The 20,205-nt window shown below is 39.5% G+C and overlaps 2 protein-coding genes across 2 annotated transcripts; one reads left to right on the top strand and one right to left on the bottom strand.

Moving 5' to 3' along the window:
• Positions 1 to 1,328: 1,328 nt before the first annotated feature.
• Positions 1,329 to 13,310, bottom strand: Thoc3 (THO complex subunit 3). Its single transcript, XM_078049639.1, has 6 exons — positions 12,964 to 13,310; positions 12,075 to 12,231; positions 10,323 to 10,527; positions 6,323 to 6,484; positions 6,108 to 6,208; positions 1,329 to 2,411 (listed from the first exon to the last, which is right to left on the bottom strand). The coding sequence occupies exons 1-6, from the start codon at positions 13,228 to 13,230 to the stop codon at positions 2,248 to 2,250; spliced, it is 1,056 nt and encodes a 351-aa protein (XP_077905765.1). The 5' UTR covers positions 13,231 to 13,310; the 3' UTR covers positions 1,329 to 2,247.
• Positions 13,311 to 16,555: 3,245 nt separating this feature from the next.
• On the top strand, positions 16,556 to 19,108 carry LOC101957263 (SHC SH2 domain-binding protein 1). The gene is given in 5 exon segments (XM_021731562.3): positions 16,556 to 16,718; positions 16,720 to 16,813; positions 16,816 to 17,484; positions 17,487 to 17,882; positions 17,885 to 19,108. Coding segments are annotated over 5 exon segments (1,953 nt in total). The 5' UTR covers positions 16,556 to 16,574; the 3' UTR covers positions 18,535 to 19,108.
• The last annotated feature ends 1,097 nt before the right edge of the window (positions 19,109 to 20,205 follow it).

Genomic DNA, 20,205 nt, shown 5'->3' with positions numbered 1-20,205 from the left:
ATGTTTAAATGGTAGAAGATTGATTGGCCTATCTGCACCATTGATGCAGATCACTACTTTACCGAAACTCAGAGAACACAAAAAAATTTTTTTAAAAAATAAGATCACGGCCAAACCCTTAGCATCAGTTTCCAATGCTAAGAGGAATATTTAAACACACCAGCAACCACAATAAAGGCAGATTACTGCAAAAACAAGAAAAATACACCAAGAATAACACTGAGCTTTTGAAATAACGAAATAGCAAGCTTGTTTGCAACGGAAAAGTCATTTTTCAGGTTAGGTGGGTGACAAAGGTTGTTTGGGGGACTGAAAGAAACACTACTGAACCTCAAGACCAGTTTCAACCAACCACTCATCAATCTGGGCCATTAGTCAACTTCTCAGAACCAAGGTTTACTCATCTGTGAAATGGGAATGGCAATACCTGTAGAAAAAGGGTAGCCCATTGCAGTGGAAGGTATATGGGCCATTAAGCAAACCTAGTTCTGAAAATGGACATAAAAGCAACATTAACTTACTCAAATTCCGTGGGGTAGTAAATGGTAAAAATATCCAACTCAGAAGGCTGTTATAAAAACTGAAAGACTGGGCATGGTGGTGGTGCATGCCTATAATCCCAGCAACTCAGGAGACTGAAGCAGGATGATCACAAGTTCAACACCAAAGTTAGCAATTTAGCAAGGCCCTAAGCTACTTAGCAAGACACTGCCTCAAAATAAATAAAAATTTAAAAGACTGAGGATGTAGCTTAGTGTTAAAGTAACCCTGAGTTTAATCTCCAGTTCCAAAAAAACAAACGTAAAACAAAAAACTGAATAATAACTAAAGTAAAGTGCTCATTACAGTACTAGACATGAAGGGAATGCCTAATAACTAAAAATGTCTATTAAGACTTACTGTTTGGGGCTGGGGATGTGGCTCAAGCTGTAGCGCGCTCGCCTGGCATGCATGCGGCCCGGGTTCGATTCTCAGCACCACATACAAACAAAGATGTTGTGTCCGCCAATAACTAAAAAATAAATATTAAAATTCTCTCTCTCTCTCTCTCCCTCTCTCACTCTCTCTTTAAAAAAAAAAAAAGACTTACTGTTTACAATAGCACTCAACATAGTACTGGGCACGTTGCCTAATGTATCTTGTCATATTTGATTTGTGTACCCTTCAAGGATTATATAAAAATAAACATGTTTTTATATATAATATGGACACAGGAAAACCTCAGAAGGCTATCCACTGAAAAGCTAATAATGATTATCTCTTGGTACCAGGAATAGTTTTTCTTTTTACCTACTTTTCCCAAAATTCCTTATAAACATTTACTGAGGCACATTTCTATGTTTTATTTTTAATGACAAAAAAATTAAGATACAATGAAAAATCAAAATATCATTCATAGGTAACAAGTCCTTGCATGAGCCACTTCTCTTACAGATAAGAGGCTTTGCTTTCCATGAGGAGCCGGCATGTTCTTTTTAACAATATTTACATATTTCTATTTAATTTCCCCAGTCATAACTTTCTGTTCTAATTTGCATTTGTCTTACCTTGATTTTGTCTTTCTCGTTTATATTTTATAACTTTTCTCAGTGTTTGTCATAATTTATCTACAAATCCTGTGTATACTGAAGCCAGGCCCACGCACACATTCACAGAAACCACTGATGACTTCTAAGGATTGCTGTAGCCCATGCACTAAATGCTTTGTTCCTATATTTCAGGTTCTTTGGTTAGGTCATTAAACAGAACTATACCATTCAAACTCTATTTCTCTGATTATAAAAGAAAATACAAACAGCAATATCTCCCTTTAATAATAATACATACCTATAAAAGTCCCAAAACCCCATAATAAAAAGTCAGTTTTGTTAAATGCTCAATTCACAAAACTATACATATATATATTTCTTTCTTAATCATTAAAAAGCCTCCATCCTCATCCCACCCTCTCTCCAAACTAGGCATTATCCAAGCAGCATCAAACTCACAAAGTCTGCCACATATCTAAAATCAGGGAAGACAGGAGGTCCCACAGTGCAAAGTCCTCCTTAGCCAACTGTTACTGGGGGGAAAAATGGAAAAGCTAACATAAAACATGTGAAGGGAACTGGAACTGGCAGCCTCACAAAAGACTTTTATAATTTTTAGCAATTTACAAATATTTAGGGTATCCATCAAGTCCAAGAGAACAGGCCAAACTACATGGTGTCTCTGCAGGGCTTCCTCTCCTTACGTCAGGTCCTCCTCTCAGGAATCATTAGGAAGCCCAAACAGCTTCACAGTCCCAGCTTCCCGGCTGCTGTCATATTTGCCATCTTTGTCGTCACAGGCAAATGCAAGCAGAGGCCTTTTGGGGTGCCAAGCCACAGTGAAGGTTGGGGACTCACACTGCACCTCCCATAGTTTGTCTCCTACAGAAATCAACATAGAGAAACAAATCAATTTAATTAAGTACTCACCTCTATAAATTCATGCAATCCACTTAACAATCCTGAGATAGGTATAATTATTACCCCATTTTATAGAGAACACTGAGACAGACACATATGGGTCACAAGCCAGTAGGTGGCAGAGCAGAGTCTGAACACAAGAAGGTTAAGCTGAGTACTCTGAACCTCTATTCTACACTACCTGGAAAAAAGGTAATAGCTGCTACTATTTGTTGAGCACCCATTAAGTATCAAATGGTTTATATTTTATTGAATACCAAGAACATCCCAGTAAGGCAGTTAACAACTTTAAACCCCGTTTTATTTTTTTAAAAAGTGACTTAACAAAATCAGACTTCAAGGAAAAAGCAGAGACAGCACATGAAGTCAGTCTGTCTCCAAAGAAACAGATCTACTAAACCATAATGCCTTTCAAACAGACCTTTTTCCCAATTTGTCAAAATTATACATGATATCTGACATTCTTTAGCTCTATTAAACTTTTTTTCAATCTCAGTTAAGATTATATAATAAAATACCTACAGAGTGATACTAATGTAAAGATACAGGATACAATGAATTATACATTTCAATTAGGTCAACTATATGGTATACAAATTATATCAAAGCTATTAAATAGAAATATTTATATTCATACATTGTGTATGTATGAATCAATTTTTTTAAGTAATTCTATTTCAGGGACAATTCACATTTTTCCTCACAGAAACCATTCTTCATGATGATATGATCTAACATTTACAGCTATATGTCTGAGCAAATTTCCAAGTTATAAGGACATAAAAAAAATGTTTCTGAAGCTACTACACCTCTTTGACTTCTCTTAGGCCATTAATTCCATGTTATCTGTTATGGATTGGTTAAGATAACAAACACAGTTTTTTTTAAAAAAACCCAAGTAAACACTAGAGGGCTTCTAAATGTTTTCCAAATAACCATGTAGCTTTATAAATTTAACACCCTGGTCTTATTGGAAAGTTTAATCATTGAAAGATACATACCATACTGACTATATGAGACTGGCATTACCATTCCAGACCACCAAAGATGAAGTAGACTGATGCAGTATATGGTATTGAGGAGCTGAAACTGGACTATATTAAAACAAAGTTCTGTTCTATTATGCTACCAGAAAAAAAAACTACTTCATATTTTAACTTTAACCATTAAAATACACAGAATATAAAATTGTATCTAAAATATCTTATTTGCTCCTATAACATACCAAAAAAAAAAAACAAACATACTGTGGGGGACAGACTAGAAAGAAATACACAAAAATATTATGGAACTATGGGTGACTTTTACTTGCTTCTTTATATTTCGAGCATTTTCCAAATATTTTATAATAAGCACATTATTACTCTTAAAGCACAAATGAAGATGCATTACCATATAAAATTCAAACAATGCAAGGGTACAGAGCACAGAACAGTGCCTTACAGAAACATCTGCAATGGAAACATCCTCTTTTGCACTGTCCAATATGGTAGCTTCAAGCCACATGCAGCTACTGAGTCCATGAAATGAACTGTGCCTAGAGTAACTGAGGGACCGAATTTTTTATTTATTTTAATTTTAGTGATATTAAATCACCGATGTAAGTTTAAATTTATCCTTTTTCTCTATCACGTGGCCTTCTCCCAATCTTCTACATCTGATATAGTTTTTATAAAAAGTTCTTTTACAATTAAGTTTTAGTTTCATTACCTAAACAGAAACACAACCCATGAAGAGTCTGGTTACTTGCTTTGTTCATTCAACCATATGACCTGCAGACCTGCCATCTGAGCACATACAGACCTAGCTCTTCCTCTTAGCACAGTAATATGGTGTATAAACTTAACTGATCCCCTAAAGTAACTTTAGGTGTTCTCATTTATGCACAAAACAATGCTATAAATAATGTAATCATATTTTACTTTGATAATCACCTTGCCTTTAAATTTTTAAACTAGGTTACAGAGAAAATTAAAAATAGGTCTGTTAAAAATATTTGATAGGGGCTGCAGTTGTGGCTCAGTAGTAGAGCACTTGCCTAGCATGTGTGAGGCACTGGGTTCAATCCTCAGCACTATATAAAAATAAATAAAATAAAGGTCTATCAACAACTAAAAACGCTTTTTTTAAAAAGAGAAATTTGCACAAAGATTGCATGGGAAAAACATATAACCATGCACTACTGCTAAGAGTAAACACTGAAGTAACCTTTCTGCAAGGTGTCTTGTGATAAGCTTGAACTCAGCAATACAATTTCAATGGTTTACCCAAAAGGATGGTCACATATGTAAAATGAAGTACTTAATTTAAGAAGTACAAAGATTACAAGCCACCTAGTAGTTGGGAATAATTAGTATATTCTGATACATTCAGTGGAGTTCTAAATCCCTTAAAAGTGACTAGGGTAAGCTCAGGAGCTATTGTCATGAGAAGTTTTAAAATACTGCAAGGGAGATGAGCAGGTTACAGAGTAAGCAGCAGGAAAGTATACTGCATCACAGGAACACGGGATTACGTAAAAGATATGTATGGCTGCACAGTGCACACCACAATGTTATTAACAAGTATTCTTTAAATAGTAGAATCTCAAGGTTTCTTTTCCTGTTTTTCCAGGGGGAAATGAAAGGGGGAATTCTACATAGTTTGGATTCTTTTTGGAGGTGGGATAGAGTGGAGATTAGACAGATTCCTGTTAAATTACCTGGCTCAGTATTGTAGGCATGCACCACCAAGCCTGGCTATAATGAAAGAAGAGAGACGGGAAGGGAGAGAGAGAGGGAGGAAAGAAGGAAGGAAGGAAGACACATTAAAAAATAAATCTAGGGGCTGGGATTGTGGCTCAGCGGTAGAGCACTCGCCTAGCACGGGCAGGACCCGGGTTCAATCCTCAGCACCACATAAAAATAAAGGCATTGTGTTGTGTCATCTACACCTAAAAAATAAATATTAAAAAATAATAATAAATAAATAAATCTAGCCAGGTGCTGTGGCACACACCTATAATCCCAGTTACTTGGGGACTAAGGTTAAGGAAGGAAGATCACAAGTTTGAGGCCAGCCTCCTCAACTTAGCAAGACCCTTTCTCAAAATAAAAAGTGAAAAGGGCTGGAGATATAGCTCAGTGCTACAGTGCCCCTGGGTTCATTCTCTAGTACAGGAGCAGAGGAACCCTAAGAAAATTATATTGTACAATGAATTTTTCCCCCATTTTTTTATTTTCAACTTCTGTTTTGTTTAAAGAAAAGAAGCCTTGATAAGTCCTTAAATTTAAAACAAAGTTTTTTCAAGTTATATAGAAACTAAAGACAGAAATATATGGTAATGTTAAAAAAAAAAAAAGGAACAGGAGTTGTATTCAGATGGTGGGATCACAGATCATATTTTTCTCTTCCTGACCTCTTTCTACTTAAAAAAAAATTCTTTACAGTAGAACAATTAAAAGTTAACAAAATGTAAAATATTTTCCTAAATCATTTTCCGTCAGGTCTGCACTTTCTTATCTAACCCTTTACTCTTTTATTACCTGGCAATGAAGTCATAACATAAACATTTATGATTACACTGGTAAAGCAGTAACGTGCAGAGCTAAAAACACATAACAAAAGAAGGCCTGATATCCAGGGACGAAAGACAGAAAAAGATTCTCATGAAGTTACCTGTCTCTACTTCAGCTATGTCTATAAAATGATCCTCTGATGCTGATGCCAGCATTTTCCCGTCATGGCTAAAACTGAGGGTCCTCACAGGCCAATCCAGCCTATAAAAGGGGATGGAGAGAGACATGACAATTACCAAAAAGAAGATGGTACAGTTTTACCCAGGATGCAATAAAATTTAGTCACCCCAAAGGAATGATGACTGAGTCGTTTACCTGGAAAAGCACCGTACACATACTAACTCATCCACATCCCAGAGGCTAACCAAAGCATCTGCACTTCCTGTGGCAAAGTATTTCCCCATGGGGTCAAATTTGATACAGATACAATTGGAAGGATGGGCGTTGATGGACTGCACAGGCTTCAGTTCCGGGTAGCTGAGAAACATGATAGAAAGCAATCAATCTGCAGAAGAGGACTGTGATGCTAAGACAATGACAGACGACACTGAAAGGAAAAACCTACACAACACTACCCAAAAGTGCAATTCAAGAAACTTTCCTGAAATAAAGTATTCAAGCTACATATTTTGAAAAAGCACAACACATACATGAGAATATAAATCAACAACCCAACACCTAGACACATACTAGTAAAATTATTGGACTTAATTAAATTATCATCGGACTCTTTGACAGCAACATTTTATGTGAAAAGAAAATGGAGTAGCATATTTAAGATAAACAGCAAGAATTTATGAATCAAGGATTTTTACATCTAGCAAAACTACCAAATATAAAGAATACCAAAAAAATTTAATAAAGTATCTAAAAGTTCTATAAGTATAAATAAGTTATAAAAAGAACTACAGGAATAATGCTCCCAGGAACCTTTCCTGATTGATCTTATTTGAGACAAGGTCATACTATGTTGCCCAGGCTGGCTTTGAACTCATGGGCTAAATGATTCTCCTGGCTCAGTTTCCCTAGTATCTGAGACTACAGGTGTGTGCCATCATGCCTAGCTTGAGAAAGAGCTTTGACAATCAAACTAACTACACACTTAAGAGCACACAAACTAACAGGAACATTAACGATACAGGTTCTTGTGAAACTACATATGGTTAAAAGGGTATAATATATAATAGCTGTATATTCTGACTATATATGATATTACTTCTTAAGTGAGGGGAAAATACATGCAAAAATTATGCAAAAAACATAATTTCTTTTTACCATTTTAAGTAAATCAACTTGGTGATAGTGGTTAGATAGTATTTAACATGGAATAAAGGCAAAAAGTAACAAGGGGATATACTATTTCTATTATCACCTGTGTCTTTAAAAACCAAAAGTTTGGAAAGAAACCAAATTTGGAAAGAGATGCATTTGTAATATAAAAAAGGTATAGTAAAAATCTGTCATCCTTGGGCTAGGGTTGTTTGTGGCTCAGTGATAGAGTGCTCACCTAGCGTGTGCAAGGCCCTGGGTTTGATCTTCAGCACCACATAAAAATAAATAAATAAAGGTATTGTGTCCAACTACAACTAAAAAATAAATATTTTTTTAAAAATTGTCATCCTAAATTTTAATTGAAAGTTATTAGCCTGAATTTACAAAGTATTTTATCTTTAAAATATATAGATATATTTTCTACCTCTGTTCACTACAAAGGTTTAGAAACATTGATCAATCTAGCAGCAATGGAAATTCCAAGCTAGTTTCTTTTTTCCTTTTTTAAAAAAAATATTTATTTACTTATTTTACAGAACACATTTTGACATATTATATACAAATGGAGCCCAATTTCTAATTTCTCTGGTTGTACATGGTGCAGAATCACTCCAGTAGTGTCAGTATTATTTCTCTAAAAATAATTTAGAGCTGCTTAGAGGATTTTCTGACTAAAGGTCTGGAGCAAAAACATACAAGATGAACCTGGAACATCTTATCCTATCAGAGAGGAAGAAACATAAGACTACTAGGATTATGTCTAAAAAAGAACTCAGAAATCAACTTGAAGACTCTCATTGGCCAAAGATGAGATAATTTGAGCTTTAATAAGGATAATAATTATAATAGAGTAAAATACATTCCACTGTGTTTAAATACAAGTATATAATGATTATTTTTTTAAAAAAAAATCCTAACTGGCTGTCATGTTAGAAAGTGATAAGGAACAAATTCATTATCTGAAAACTAAAAAATAAATTATCCTGCCTTTCCTAAATGAACTATATCATTGGATAACCAAATAGTAGATAAAAGAATGTATTGCTTCATAAAAGTACTCTAACACCTAAACATATGGAACAAGCAGATCTAGATTGGGACTCTTCCACAGGTTAACAGTCTTGTTTTTCAATTGCTAAGTTGTAAAGGAAAAGAAGGGGATAGAGTCTAATCCTGTGGGTTAACAGACTCATAAGACATTGTATTTTTTTAAATGAGCAAAACTACAGTACATAGGATGTACTAGATTAAATGAAAAAGAAACTCTATAAAAGTCAAGGAGTATTTGCTTTTGAGGGAAAGAGTTGTGATTAGGACAAAACATATGTATGGACTTACGGGGTGGCAGAAAAGTACTATTTCTCAACCTAGGTGAGGTTACTGAAATATTAATCAGATGTTCATTAAGCTAAACATGTGTTATATATAATCTTCAATATCTTTGTTTTATAATAAATAGGATTCTTTTAAAAAGTATAGAATACTCATTGGCTACAAAATAAAATCTAAGTTAGCAGGCATAACTACTAGATTATAAAAGTACCACCAGTGCCCAGGCTTCTTATAATCTAGTCCCAAATTATATTTCAATTTTATATAACTTTTATCATGCCCTCTCTCCTTATACTCCTCAACAACCCTGACCTAACTACTCTCCAAATAAGTCACACTTATTCACAACGGTTTTGTCTACTGTTTTGCTATTCTTAAAATTATATTCACCTTTTAAGATCAATCTGAGAAACTCTCTTTCAACCCCTACAATGAATGTGTTCTTTCCTTGGGGTTTCAGGGCAAACTCTGGCTTCTCAATCACAGAACTTATCTCACTCTGCCTAATATTGCTCACTAGGATAACAGTAAGGACAGACTCAAACAGACCTGAATTTCAATTCATTCATTTACAGAACAAATATTTACTGGGATCCTACAATTATTACAGGTACTAACCTAAGATATTGGCAATTCAACGATAAACAAGGCAAACATAGTCCCTGCCATAGTAGAATTTACAGTGTAATGAGGGATATAGACAAGTAAATACGCAATTACATTTCTTGCAATTCTAACCTTCCTCGAACTTTGGAAAATAAGAAGAATGGAGATGGCATCACCAGAGGGAAAGTGACATTTAAGCTGAAACTTTAGGCATACAAATTAGTCATATGTCAAAATGCATGCAGTTCTAGTGCTCATTAGCTGACTAGTGACTTAACCTCTCTGAACCTCAGATCCTCATCTGTCAAATAGGAAGCATACACTCAAACCCCTGGAATTTCTGAGAACTCAGTGAAATGTAAAGTAACTGGCTCAAATGTGCCTAACAGAAATTATGATTTTTTAAATTACTATTTGCCTTTTAAGTTCTTCAGGACAGATTCATGTCTAACTCATCTCTGTATATGCCATAGCACCCAGCACACAGATATCCTAGTCAGCAGGGCACTGGCAGCACACACCTATAATCCAGCTACTCAGGAAACTAAGGCAGGAGGACTGCAACTTAGCAAGACCACAGTTCAAAATAAAAAGGGCTAGAGATTGCAGGGAGCTGCCACGTAGGAGCTGGGCGCCCCCTAGCTTTGAGTGATGGAAATGCAGAGACTGGCTTCCCTGACCCAGAAGCAGGTGGAACCCATCTCAGCTCTGCAAAGAAGCACAGCTTTGGGAGTGGGGGCTACCCAATGGGAGTGGGCTGCCCTTTGTAACATTACCCCTCTGCCTTATATGGATGGAATGTTCTTTCAAACAGCCTCCCCCAATAAAACCAGAGTTTGAGGCATGCCCCTCTCTCTTTCTTGCCTGCCTTACCCACTTTGTGGGAACTGAGTCAGAGGAGCCATCACAGAACCCAAAGCAAAAGGTATTTCCTGTGTCTTTGTGTGATTATTTCTTGCCAGCCCAGTTCACCTGGAGTGATCCTGACTGATTTAGTCATGTGTCCTGACAAGAGACATAGCTCAATAGTAAAACAACCCTGGGTTCAATTCCCAGTACCAACAGAGAAAAAGAGATGACAGTTCCCACAAGAGAGCCTACTCACCTGAGGATGTTGATACAACCATTGCCATTTGTCAGGAAGAACATATTATTGTCATTGTTCCAGGAGATTTCATTGACCTCAAACTTGAACTGCTCTTCTGCTTTGGAACGGTGTGTCTTGGCATCAATAAAGGTCACAACATCATCCTTGTTGCCTACAGCAATGGTCTGCCCATCAGGACTCCAGCAGATATTAATGTTCTCCCCTGGGAACCCAGATATAATCAGCAAATCACCTGTTTGCCCATAATCCTCCAGAAGTTTATTTGCTATCCTAGAAAGAAGACCAGAACTATCTTCAGAGCTCATTCATTAAAGTTCTAGTCAATAGAAGGGGAACTAGTACTCCAGCACATTCATTTATAAAATTCCCCATTTGGCCCTCACAAGTACACATTATATCCTTTTTATCCACAGATTTAAAAAAGAAAAAGAATAAAAAAAAAGGGACAATAAGAAGATGAGCCAAAATGTCAAAGCCATAAAGTCACAGAGCCAAGATTTAAACCCAGATTTGACACCAAGATTCTCATTCTTATACCAGCATTTCTCAAACTCTACTCACATACCTCCTCCCCAATTTCTATCCTATCAATGTAACAGTTATACTTTTCTTTATTAAAGATTTTTTTCTCAAAATTGACACAAAAAGTTCCTTAAATAAGTTTAGTTTCAATTGAACAACAAATTCTATGAGCTAGTTCTTTTCTTCTATTAGGCATTAAAATATATATATAACTTTTAACATTCATCCATGTACCACCTAAATCACTCATGCATCAGCAGTTAAGTACTTGGGGAAAGCATTAATTGTATCACTCTACTTCCTCCAAGTAAGTCTTATTCAAAAAATCCAATAATCCACTACTGAAAATATAAATTAAAAATTTCAATTTTATCAATTCTAAAATTCAAGTTTTTTCACATTTTAATTTCTATGATGTATTTTTAAATGGATAAAGATGAATTCCAAACTTTTGGGTATATCATGGTTATCAGGCAACTTTCCTCCCTAATGGTACATACAATATTGAAGCATTTTACAATCAATGACATCTTTTTTTTTTTAAACTTTAATTTTTTTTTTTTTAGAGAGAGAGAATTATTTATTTATTTAGTTTTTGGCAGACACAACATCTTTGTTTGTATGTGGTGCTGAGGATCGAATCCGGGCCGCACGCATGCCAGGCGAGCGCTCTACCGCTTGAGCCACATCCCCAGCCCAATCAATGACATCTTAAGTGTTAATTATGATAAATTACCTCAAGATTGATAGGATAATATCTGATAAGAACATGGCCTATAAACATGCTACATAACATTCTGGTTATTTTCTTCCACACCACCAAGACTATCCAAGCTTCAGCCATTCTAATCTACTTGAATTTCCCAAAGTCTCCATGCGTTTGCATATGCCATTCCCTCCTAAGACTGCCCCTCCTACTCCTTACCCACTGCATCCTGACCACCAAATTATTTTGGTTACTCAAAAAGAGTGCTCAAATTCTGTATGTTCCCAGGTATACATATAAATTTCTAATCTGGGTATCCATCTTGTAGAAGTCTCCATGAACGAACTATGACATTTTTATGCATATGTCTCTCTCCACATTAAACCACAAGGTTCTAGAGGACTGTCTTATTCAGCTCAGGATTTCCCACACCTTGCAGAGCACTAAAGCTCATATTCCATAAATAGTTGCTGAATTAATAAAAGAAGCTTATCTTCCCAATGCACACTTTGAATAGTCACCTTTAGTGTTTACAGTGGCAATGCATTTTGTAGTCCTCACATCCCAGATGCGAATGGTTTTATCGCCAGATGCAGTGACAAAGAGGTCAGGATTACTGGGATGCCAACACAGCTGGTCCACGCTATCCCCATGTCCCCGATAGTTGTTTTCTTTGACCTGAAAGGAAAGAATCCAGATGACGCTTCATGATGTACTGCCTCTACATGTATTCCACTGAAAGTATCTTGGGACAAAGACGATCTAGATAACTCAAAAGTATCCAGTCCTTCCAAGTCCTTTCTTCAGAACTCTCTTGTTTAGCCTCCCTTCCCTCCACTTTAATCACTCTGAACTGTTCTGAGGTTCCACATCTGAGTTCCCTTCTTTCTGATTTTCCACCACTACTCTAGCACCAACATCCCAATTCACCTGCCCGTTCCCAAAGGACTTCAAAAAGGGGCTCCTCAACCCGACAGGGACTCCATCACCCCAAGAGAACCTAGCCATTCCTCATTACCATTGGATTCCTTCGAACCGCTCCCCTGTGACTTTAAGATCCTCATCACCCCCATTCTCATCCATCCTGCTCAACACCAGTCTTCATCCTCACCCTCCTCATCAACACACCTCCTTTCTACCACACTCGCTACACACACTTCCCCTCAACATCAGTCTTCCTCTTATCTGCCCCATCCCGCCCCCCCCGCCCCCCCCCGCGTCCTTACCCCTTGGCGACCTGTCCCGTACACACTCCCAACCCCCCTTTCTCCTCACCACACACCCTTCCTCCTAGTGCTCAAATCGATCTCCATTCCACTCCTCTGCCCTCCAACCCTCATTGTCTCCCTCACCGCACCTCGCTCCACCACAGCCCCTCTCCCAGGCCAGGGCCGGGCGCCGGTAACTCACCAAACGGTCCTTCTCCAGCAAAAAGACACTGGCCGTCTTGTCGAAGGATCCGGAGGCTAAACGACGCCCGTCGCAGCTCCAGGCCACCGAGTGCACCTTGGCACTATGCGCCGGGAACTCGCGCGTCTTGCTGTGGCCCCGGAACAGCTCTTGCATCCCGAGCACGTAGCGCGACGGACCACTGCTCACGGAGCACCAGGGGGCCATCGCACCAGGGCCACTCTGGCCCAGCGCCGAGGGTCCCATGGCTGCCGCGGGGACCGCCATGACGATGTTTCAGAGGGTTAACGAGCCGCCAGCCTGGTAGCAATCAGTCCTGGCGCCGCCGCCTCACGCATGCGCTTGGAAGAGCATCCGCCCGTCTGCGCAGGCGCAGGGTGGCCTTCCCCAGAAGGGACTACAAATCCCGGCATGCAACGTGCTTCCCGCCGCTGCTCTTTCAAATTAGCATAGATTTCGCTCTCAATTTAAGTCTCGCTGAACGTTTCAGCCTGCTTTTATTGCCCTTATTTCTCCCTTACCTACTCTTTGATAGATATATTTGAATCCCTGTTTAATCCAGGAAGGGAACCAACGCAAACCTTCCAGTTTTTTTTTTATTAGTTACACAGGACAGTACAATGATCTTGACATACCATACGTTTGAATCAAATGGGGTATAATTTCTCATTTTTCTGAGTGTACAGGTTGCAGAATCACATTGGTCATACAGTCAAGTGTATACATACAGCAATACTAGTGTCTATTTTTATCAGTAAAATGTCTTGTAGAGTTGTTTCCCACCCCCAAACACTCCCTCCCTAGGCGCAGAAAGTTTGGACTTACTAGAGGACCTGAGTAGGATAGAAGAAATAAGCAAAGTTTGAAGAAAACCAACGGGAGACTGGGGTCTTAGCTCAGTTGGTAGTGTGCTTACTTGCATGTACAAGGCCCCGTGTTCAATCCCCAACACTGCCAAGAAAAGAAACAGGGATGGGGAAAAAAATTGTAACTTTAAATCTAAGATGTTCTATGTACATCTATGTACATCCTCACCTTTACTGTTTTTCTCCAAATTCCTAAAAGCCTCATAAATCTTAAAAGTATTGTTGAGTCTACATGATAAATTCCCACATAGGTTGAAAGTTTACATGATTTTTTTTTTTTTAGAGACAGGGTCTCACTGAGTTGTTTGGCGCCTAGCAATTGCTGAGGTTGGCTTTGATGGTCGCTAGAATTACAAGCGTGTGCCTTAGCACCCAGCTTTACACAATTTTTTTAAGCCTAATGGGAAAATATTGTTAAAGATTTATAGGTATAGTCCAAATGCTATGTATTAACTAGATGAAATCAATCTAGAGATCCTGAAAGAACCAACTACCCTGTGCTTTCTGATTAAGAGAATTGAAATTGATACTAAAAACTCAGTCCTTGTCCCATTGCCAATCCAACAACAAGGACAAGGTTTTGAGAAAAAGGAAAAGCTTTATTGTTTTGCTTGGAAAACAAAAACTCCTGTCCAGATGCTGTGATTCTCCCTGCCAGGGGGAACATGGAGGCTTTTAAAAGAGGAACATAAGGCCTGGGATTCAAATATTATCAGTAAATATAATTAGTGTCCATCAGTGTCCTTGAGAGAGCCATTACTCCAGTTTCTGGGTTTGGAGTTTCTTTTTTCTTGTGGGCAGTAACACTCTTTCAGCAGTGAAGGACATGATAGATGCTCAGCCTGGGACAAGAAAAATGTTAGCTTTGTCTCACCCACTGTTAGGGAGGAGAAAGGGAGGAAGAAGAAGAAGGGAGAAGGGAATGCAATTTTTAAAATAAGCCATTTGCAGTGGAGCAGCAAGGTTTGCACTCAAAGCATAAAATGGACTTCCATTACGAGTTCACCAGATGATGTGATGTTATCTCTACATACTTGTTATGTTCACTAATTACAAAATTTCTTTTAAAAGGAAGGGTGCACCTCAAAGGTGCATCTCACTCTCCAGCACCACACTCCATCCTTGGAGTGCACCTTCTGCTCTGTTGCTTGCTTTCCTTAATAAATCCCTTTGCTTTCCCAAATAAACCTTCATTTTTGCCTCGTTGGACACATCCCCAAATTCCTTTCTGCAACACAAGTCAAGAACCTGCCAGGGCTGAGTGAAGGTGTCTTTCTTCCTTCAGAGGGACCTCCTAAAAGCACTATCCAGTGATGAACCCCATTGTCTCCTCAAATCTGGAACACTAGCTGCACCCAGGCCTGGGAATGATGGGGCAGAAGGTAACCCTGTCCACTTGTGCACATGTCATGGGGAGAGGATAGCAGTCAACATCCCATGGAGCTTTGGGGATGGTCTTGTGTGGAAGAGCCCAGGAAGTGACCTCATTTCCTTGACAATGGAATAAACAGAACCTGGAACGCTGGTAACCAGTCACCCATAATCCAGAGCCAGCCCCATTCAGGTCACTTGTCTGAAGACCTTGGTGGACATATGTTCACTTGCAGATTCCTGAGGTTTCTGCCTCCAGAAAGCATGGAGTGGGGGTCTTGTCCTCGTCTGGAGACAGTGAATCAGCCCTCACCCCTGACACCTTTGGTAATCTTCCCAGAGGAGACCAGAGGCTAGACAGGGCGGCCTACCATCCTGATCCCTCCATGAACAGCCCCAGACCCTGCCCGATTGTGTATGTGCACACACGTGAATGCATGTGTGTGTATACATTAATGTGAAGGAAGTTTGGTGTTTTCTTGTTTAATACTGGGGATTGAACTCGGGGGTGCTTTACCACTAAGCCACATTCCAGCCCTTTTTTATGTTTTATTTTGAGACAGGGTCTTGTTAAGCTGCTTAGGGCCTCGCTAAATTGCTAAGATTAGCTTTGAACTCACAATCCTCCTGCCTCAACCTACGGAGTTGCTGGGATTACAGGCATGTGCCACTTTGCCCTGAGAAGGAAGATTCTTCGTGTGCCGTTTTCACCTCACTGTATGGCAGGGAGTCATTTTACAGTTTACTGCTATTTTCTGTTTGAACTGTCCCTCCTTGGTCCCACTCCAGGGAGAAAATGAGTCATCCCCAACCCTGGATGATCCCAACAGGATGGAGACTCTCAAGGCAGGCATGGTGGAGAAGTTGCTGAAATACCTGGTACCTGCCCTACAGAGTGGAGACCCCTGCTTTGTCTGTGTCTTCCTGTGCATGCAGCAGATGCTGAACCTAATGTTCTGAAGGTGCACACAACCTTAAGGCCCAAGGGAACTCTCTACCTGCTTGGTGCCCTGCACCATCTAAGCCCCAGTTTTCTCTGTGGAAATTGGGATTTTCAGAGGATCACCCTCCTAGCGTATTTTCAGGACCAAGTGGGATGAGCCAAGGAAATCCTTGCCCCAGGCCTGGCCCTGCAAAGTGAAGAAACTCTGCCTTAGGCCTCACTTATCTAAGGCTTTGGGAAAAGCAGTTTCTTTATTTGTAAAAGATGTTCCAGAATCCATCTCAGAGGGTCTCCAACCTAGATGTAGCCAGAGCAGGGACACCAGGGAGTAGAATGAGGATCCCCTGGCCCACTGAGATTCTAGGAAGAGATGGTTGGGTTCTTTCATTGCAAAAACATATATGAGGGGTGGAGATCTGGGGCTTGGGGCGATGGCACCAGAGCACACTAACTGGGCAGCCGAGGAGGAGCCGGAGCCCCTGGAGAAAGGTTTGTTCCAAGATGAAGAGTCATGCAGTGATTGTAGCTACCACGATAAGCCAGTCACTAGTTTACAAAGTTTTGTGCCTGAAGGAAAAAACTCTTTTCCCAGAAATTTTCCAAACAAGTCAACTTTTGTTCTCTGAACGATTCAGAGCCTATCAAGATTACATTTTAGCTGACTGCAAGGCCTCGAAGTAAGGGAATTCACAGCTGAGTTCTTGGAGAAGGTCCTTGAACCATCTGGATGGCGGGCAGTCTGGCACACTAATGTGTTTGAGGTTACAGATGTGGACTTTGCAGCCTTGAAGGCAGTCGTGAAGCTTGCTGAACCCTATGTCTGTGACTCTGAAGTGAACACTTTTACCTTGGATTGTGTGAAAGAGCTCCTTGAGCTGAAGGAATGTCGGTTGCCCCTGCAGGAGTCGTGGGTGGTGTTTGATGGTTCTGGAGTATTTGACCAGGCAGCCCTTGCAATTGAGCACGTCAGATTTTTCTACCAAAACAGTTGGAAGGGTTGGGATGAAGAAGAGGAGGATGAGTATGATCATTTTGTCAGATGTGTTGAACCTCGATTGAGATTGTATTATGATATTCTTGAAGACCGAGTTCCTTCAGGACTTCTTGTTGACTACCGTAATCTGTTGTCTCAATGTGAGGAGAGTTACAGGAAATTTCTAAATCTGAGAAGCAGTTTGTCAAATTGTAATTCTGATTCTGAGCAAGAAAATATCTCCATGGTGGAAGGATTAAAATTCTATTCGGAGATTGAACAGTTGAAACTAAAGCTAAAACTCATTGAGAATCCTTTGTTGAGATATGTGTTTGGTTATCAGAAGAACTCTAATATTCAAGCAAAGGGCAACGTCCAAATGGCCAGAAGGTCACCCATGGGGTCTCATCCACCATGATGACTGGTCTACTTCGGGCTCTGCTCAGGGACAAGCTTTTTGAAGAGCATTGTGAGGGGGAAATAGAAGTTCAGTTCCACAGAGATCCATTGTCTGCTATAAATGCTTGCTTTGAAGGTGACACTGTTATTGTTTGTCCTGGTCATTACGTGGTACATGGCACATTCTCCATTGCTGATTCCATTGAATTGGAAGGATATGGTCTACCAGATGATATTGTGATAGAAAAGAGAGGCAAAGGAGATACTTTTATGGATGGCACAGGTGCGGATATTAAAATCTCAAACATAAAATTTGTTCAGCATGATGCTGTAGAAGGAATCTTAATCATTCATCGTGGCAAGACTACATTGAAAACTGTGTGTTGCAGTGTGAAACTACAGGAGTCATAGTACGAACATCAGCTGAATTTTTAATGAAGAACTCAGATTTATATGGTGCCAAGGATGCTGGTATTGAAATATATCCTGGGAGTGAGTGTATCCTGAGTGACAATGGGATCCATCATTGCAAGGAGGGGATCCTCATTAAGGACTTCTTAGATGAGCATTATGACATTCCTAAAATATCCATGGTAAATAATGTCATACATAATAATGAAGGTTATGGTGTTGTTTTGGTGAAGCCTACAATTTTCCATGAACTGCAAGACAATGCCCACGATGGAATTGAAGAAAATAAAGCACTTAAAATTCAGACAAGTGAAGAGGCAGATGCAGCTGGAAGAGTGGATCTAGAAGAGCTGATTCAGTGTGCAACAGGCAGAATGGAGCTTTCTGCAAGAACTGACCTTTCTGAGCAAGTTGAGGGTAATTGTGAAATTGTAAATGAACTAGTTGCTGTCTCTACACAAAAAAACCACATGAAGAAGAAAAGATTGAGTGAACTGGGGATCACACAAGCCGATGACAACTTAATGTCACAGGAGATGTTTGTTGCAATTGTGGGGAACCAGTTTAAGTGGAATGGAAAAGGGAGTTTTGGCACTTTTCTTTTCTGACCACAGTGATGTAACTAGATAACAAAATATTGAATTTTGCACATGCTGCTCTAAGAATCACTGCTGTTTTGTAGTTTGCTTTATGTTGTATTTTATATTTGATATATTTGATTGGGCTTGAGTGAAATGTAGATTTATTTCTATCTGCAGCTATTGCACATAAAACACTCTTCATAAGAAGGGTCGTAAAAACATAAAATAATTGGAGATTTCTTATTTAGAATGTCTTGTTTTCTTAAACACATAGTTCTCATATTAAGCCTGGTGTGTAGCTTTTTAGTGTGAATACACTTTAATCCAGCACTTCAAAGAGGAGGAAGAAAGGTAAGGAATGCAAGACAGTATGCACCAAAATGCAGTAGGTATCACATGTGCAGGGTTCTTCTAGAGTTGTCTTTTTATCCCAATCACAGTGAGTCTGATTTCCACACTACATTTGAATAATACTTGTCTTAAAATAAAAGCTTTTATGATTGGGAAGTTATCTAACTAATCAGACTTATTATTGAGAATTTGAGTAGAATGCATTTTTATGTTGAACTATGCAATCATCAAGCCAGCAATAGATAATTTAGCAGGTTTAAAGCAGAAACAAAATGAGTTGTTTGGATTCATGTGTTCGTAGAGCATTTCCAGTACTGAATGTGAATGATTAAAAAGAAAGTCTTTTTCTTTCACCATAGCAGTATTCTGATTGTATTTCTTACATAGTCAAAATGATTACCTATACAACCTATGTCAACTATGTATTCTTGGTATCTCATCTTGTAAACATAGCTTTTAAACATATTTAAAATTTAAAAAGCTATATGTGACATTAATATGCCTACTGGTTAAAATTATACTGATGAAACAATAAAAAAAATATATGAAGTGCCTACTGTATGCAGGCACATTTCCAGGCATTTAGCATATAATTTAGGGAGTGATGCAAAAAAGCCCAGTCCTCCTGGGCTGCCATTCCTGTCAGACGTTAGAGATGGTACCCTCCTGTCTTCCTCTAGGTATGGATTCTTCCACCTTGACTGTGGAGAGCTCCTGTCCCCAGAGTGGGGACTCTTGGGCACTGAGGTTGAAGAGGGCTGGACAAACCATAAGTCTCAAACTTTTTGTGATTCCCCACAGAGGGCTGAGGTCTGAGGCTAAGCCTGTAGGAGGAGGAAGACAGATATCTGTGGGTAGGGTCCAGGGCACCTGGACAGAGGAGAGCAAGCTGGGGGCTCAGAGCCAGGCACTGTGAGAATTCATCTCCACTACAGTCCATCCAACTAGGCTTGCCTGCACAATTCTGTATTGAGATTGGACAAGAGATATGAGGTGCAACCTGTTCACACATGGATCCCCGACCTCTGCCCTCTGTGAGCAGCTGCACTTACAAGGCTGGGCAGCCTCTGCATGGAAATCTACCCTGCAGGGGGACTTGGAAGGGCCTAGGGAAGGAGAGGTCAAGTCCCTAACTCTGCCTGCTTGCCTGCCTGCCTGCCTGCCTGCCTCCCAGCACACTTTGCTCCATCCTGCAAACCTGGCTGGACAAATACCCCAAGGATTTTTGTGAGTATCCAGATATGGCCAGCCTGACCCAGCTAATGGCCTATGTGCTGCTCAACATGGCTGGCTTGGACCTGACCTTCTATGTCCACAGGATCCTGTCCCAGCAGAAGGGACCCAGAT

The sequence above is a fragment of the Ictidomys tridecemlineatus genome, chromosome 1 (assembly GCF_052094955.1).
Source record: "Ictidomys tridecemlineatus isolate mIctTri1 chromosome 1, mIctTri1.hap1, whole genome shotgun sequence".
Taxonomy (NCBI): Eukaryota; Metazoa; Chordata; class Mammalia; order Rodentia; family Sciuridae; genus Ictidomys; species Ictidomys tridecemlineatus.
This window is presented reverse-complemented; position numbering and strand designations above follow the sequence as displayed.

What these genes read in the sequence shown, in the direction of transcription:
- Thoc3 (XM_078049639.1), bottom strand. Translation starts at nt 13,230, where the DNA reads ATGGCGGTCCCCGCGGCAGCCATGGGACCCTCGGCGCTGGGCCAGAGT. An exon ending in TGCTGGAGAAGGACCGTTTG is followed by an intron (nt 12,232 to 12,963) that starts GTGAGTTACCGG and finishes CTTTCCTTTCAG; the next exon opens with GTCAAAGAAAACAACTATCG. An exon ending in TGTGTACGGTGCTTTTCCAG is followed by an intron (nt 6,209 to 6,322) that starts GTAAACGACTCA and finishes CCCCTTTTATAG; the next exon opens with GCTGGATTGGCCTGTGAGGA.